The sequence below is a fragment of the Kryptolebias marmoratus genome, linkage group LG12 (assembly GCF_001649575.2).
Source record: "Kryptolebias marmoratus isolate JLee-2015 linkage group LG12, ASM164957v2, whole genome shotgun sequence".
NCBI classification, from domain to species: domain Eukaryota; kingdom Metazoa; phylum Chordata; class Actinopteri; order Cyprinodontiformes; family Rivulidae; genus Kryptolebias; species Kryptolebias marmoratus.
The window spans coordinates 4106738-4110539 of NC_051441.1; the positions used below are offsets into that span (position 1 = coordinate 4106738).

The 3802-nt window shown below is 37.6% G+C and overlaps 2 protein-coding genes across 8 annotated transcripts in view; both read right to left on the bottom strand.

The window, feature by feature from the left end:
- mpp3a (membrane protein, palmitoylated 3a (MAGUK p55 subfamily member 3)) overlaps window positions 1–1409 on the bottom strand; it is a 23831-nt gene extending 22422 nt beyond the window's left edge. For 3 of the 5 annotated variants that reach the window (XM_037978724.1, XM_017419460.3, XM_017419459.3), the window contains exon 1: window positions 1157–1408. The gene's annotated coding sequence lies outside the window, so the exon portion shown is untranslated. Of the gene's footprint in view, window positions 1–1156 lie in introns of all 5 variants that reach the window. The other 2 variants (XM_037978723.1, XM_017419455.3) reach the window with 1 other exon arrangement.
- A 951-nt stretch (window positions 1410–2360) lies between these two features.
- si:ch211-198m17.1 (mucin-5AC) overlaps window positions 2361–3802 on the bottom strand; it is an 18565-nt gene continuing 17123 nt past the window's right edge. For all 3 annotated transcript variants that reach the window (XM_037978874.1, XM_017419298.3, XM_037978875.1), the window contains one exon: window positions 2361–3127. In XM_037978874.1, coding sequence (XP_037834802.1) covers window positions 2999–3127 — 129 coding nt within the window. In that variant the 3' untranslated portion in view covers window positions 2361–2998. The remainder of the gene's footprint in view (window positions 3128–3802) is intronic.

Below are 3802 nucleotides of genomic sequence, written 5' to 3' on the forward strand. Positions count from 1 at the left end.
TAACCCTAGCCCAGGGCCAAAAGGCCCTAACCCCTCAAACCCTGAGCAGACCCTAACCCTAGCCCAGGTCCAAAAAGGCCCTAACCCCTCAAACCCTGAGCAGACCCTAACCCTAGCTCAGGGGCCAAAAGGCCCTAACCCCTCAAACCCTGAGGAGACCCTAACCCTAGCCCTGGGCCAAAAGGCCCTAACCCCTCAAACCCTGAGGAGACCCTAACCCTAGCCCAGGGCCAAAAGGCCCTAACCCGTTTAACATTAATCTTGCTTTGCATCACCACTCAGTGTTGAGTTTGGTCATCTTCTAGTCAATATTCTTACAATTAAACAGTTTAATCTTTAATTTTAAGAAGTTTCCAACAAAAAGAATTTAAGAAAACTTAAATACTTAACATATGTATGATTTATAAGTTTAATAAATCAGAAAATAAGCATCTACAAATGAAATGTAGCATAACAGACATAAAAAGCAATTAATTAAAGTACAGTTATGTTTACAGCACTTATATTAGAGTTTTGTCCCACTTAAACCTTGACCAGGCAGAATACTCTATCACCAAGATTTAGCTAAATGCATTATATATGTTTATTTAAGTAAAATAAGACGATCTTTTATTTACTTTGGGACCCATGACAGCTAGCTTTAGCATGTAGCACTTAGCAAGATGGCGGCCAAATAATGGCTTTTAACGACATAAGCGGTAATTTTAGGATAAATATTTATATTTTACCGGGCTCGAATACCTTAGCTATTTATTATAATAGTTTACTTTGGGACTCATGACGACTTACAGCTTACACAAGGAAAAAACAACGTAGCTTTAGCATGTAGCACATAGCATAATGGCGGCCTAATAATAACGTCTAACGACATCGGTGGCCATTTTAAGATAAATATTTCTATTTTAATTTGCTCGAATACTTTAGCTACCTGTTATATTCGTTTATTTTGGGACTCATGACAGCTTACACAAGGTATTAACAATGTAGCTTTAGTATGTAGCACGTAGCAAGATGGCGGCCAAATAATAACGCCTAACGACATCGGCGGCTATTTAAGGATAACTATTTCTATTTTAATTTGCTCGACTACTTTAGCTATCTGTTATATTGGTTTACTTGGGAAGGAAAAGAACAAATACGTAGAGTAAATACAAACCTTTACTTAAAGTTGGGAGTCAAACATTAGGCCGCAGAAGATCATTGAAGAGGCAGAAAAAATCCAAATAGTCCAAAAATACATTTTTAAAAGTCTGTAAGAAATCACCTAGAACTGATCATCATGATAAACTAAAAAAATATATAATACAATCGAAAATACACAAAACAAATTACAAACCAAGTCACGGTCAGAAAGAAGTTACTAACTAATTAAGCGCAGGTGTACACATAAAAGACAGGAAGTGAAACGAGTAAGGATCAAGCATTTCAAAATAAAACCGGAACAGGATAGAATAAAATGTAAAACTATAGACCAGGGGTCTACTATATTTATTATTAGAACCACAATCAAAAATCTGCAATATGCAAATTAAATTTCTGTAACAGAATGATATTAAAAATGCAAGAAACAAACATATCAGTGACTAGTTGGTTAGCCTGTTTAATCCAGCCATAACTGGTGGTCTTTCTCTGAAATCCACTAGGAAAATTAAACACCAAGTGCAATTTTGCAAACATATTTTTATATTAGTGGTTATTATGATCAGAGGATCTGCAAAAATCTGAAATAATTCTGAGAAACAGGAGAATCAGAAGGGCTGTCTTTCACAAAATCTTAATTAAAGTTTAAGCAAATAAAGGATTCAGTTGTTATTATAGATAATTCAGTGAGTCACAATTAAATATCCAACAAACTGTCATAATTTTTACATTCACTCAAATGCAAATATATAGTTTGTACTTTTTAAATTCCACAAATTAAGTAGGGAGTCACATAGGCTTCCAAAATTCAGTCATAAAATTATATCTAATGTATTTACAAAATGTTTTCTTCATACAAGTTTAGTCTTGACATTTTTGTTCTAAATGGAAAAATAATAATAAATGTCAAGTTTAATTTAGTTTTCTTATTTCAGGATGTAATAAACTAGTTTACCATATGCAGTTTTTACATAAACTGTAATACAGAGTAGTGTTATTACAATTTTTATCTTTATTTTAACCATTAATAGGTTTTGCAACTACAAATACATTTTATTTTGTGGTAAAAAAAACAGAAATGGCTCCTTTATTGTAAATATCAGACAGACTGATACATAAATATATAGAAAAGGTAAAAAACTGAATTAAGTTGGCGATAAATCTGCTTCTAATGGGCTCTCGTATTAAATGCAATGATGACAAACAAGTCTGTTGTGTTTAAATTATTATTATTTTTTTATTTTTTTACCAGCAAACACTTAAAGTCAGTCCATTATTTACAAAATCTTCACACACTTATAAAACAGCCTCATGCTCACAAACATAAATATATTCCAAACAAACGTATACAGGTGGTAATTGGCACATCCAGGAGGTTTTATCAGCAGTGTTGCATGATGGTTCCTATTTGTCGGGCGCTAAAACAGGCACGTTTTTACAAGAACAGCTGCAGGAAGCACTAAAACATAAATCCCTTTAAAGCATGAAACCAGACCAGGGAGCCAGCCCTGATCAGCTACAAAATACTTACTTCTGCTTCACCTTCGATTTCAGAGGAAAACAAAACAAAATAACTGCGGTAAACCCGACACACTTCAGTGCAATTAGCAAAACAAGCTTGATTTTAAATAACAGGTGATTTCTTTAAATTGAATTCATTGAGAAACAGCGACACCTGCTGGTTGTGTTTATGAAAAGCAGACATTAATTTTTAATTTAAAAATAAAACACATTTAAAAGTTTCTTCTTGTACCGATGAATCCCTTTGGTTGCAGTTTTGTTTTCAGCACTTCCTGCGTGATTCGGCGCGAGTAACGTCCTCGGGATTCGCGCCCCGGAGCTCCCGGGTCGGTTGTTCTCAGTTCCGCTTCTCGTCGCCCGGTAGGAAGTAGGGGTTCTCGTGGCCTTGGACCAGATACGAGTAGCGGGACGAGTTCTTGCCTTTGAAGGTTTGCATGTTCTCCGGGTCCAGATCGTACGACCCCGACTGAAACGTCAGCGGAAGCAGAGGACGGGTTAGTTTCTTTACGACATACATTCACCCAAACACCCCCCAAGAAACACACAGGCTGTTCAGATTTGTCCTTTCTAATCCGTCTCGGGCGATTCGACTGCAACGTGGATATGGCAGAACGCGGCTCGGACTGTTCGCCCAGCTCACAGAGACCGAAAAACAACCAGAGCAAACAAACTAAAGAAAAACTCGCCATGCGGCGTTCTGGTGGCTCACTCTGATTGATAAGATCTCAATAAAATGGATTCTGATGAACCCAAATCACGCACAGAGCCGTAACTTCAGAATATTAACGAGATGTTTTGATTTTATTTGTTGTTAATCGTCTCTCTTTCCTGCGACGAGTGGGCAAACGGCGTTCGAGAGGGAGTCTCCAGATTGTCTCGGTTAGTTCTCCGAGGCGTCTGAAGGGGACTACAGCTGTGTCCTTCCATCAGAACAAGAGCTCCCCTCTGACAAAAATACAACCCAAGCTCTAAAAGAAACGCTCGTTGATGATGATGCTTATTAAAAAGAAAACTGCTCCAAATCTGGCTTCATCAGACCGTGATCTACAGCTCTCACTGGAGCGGTTCGCAGCCGAGTGTGAAACGGCCGGGATGAGGATCAGTGCCTCCAAATCCGAGGCCATGGTCTTGAGCCGGAAAA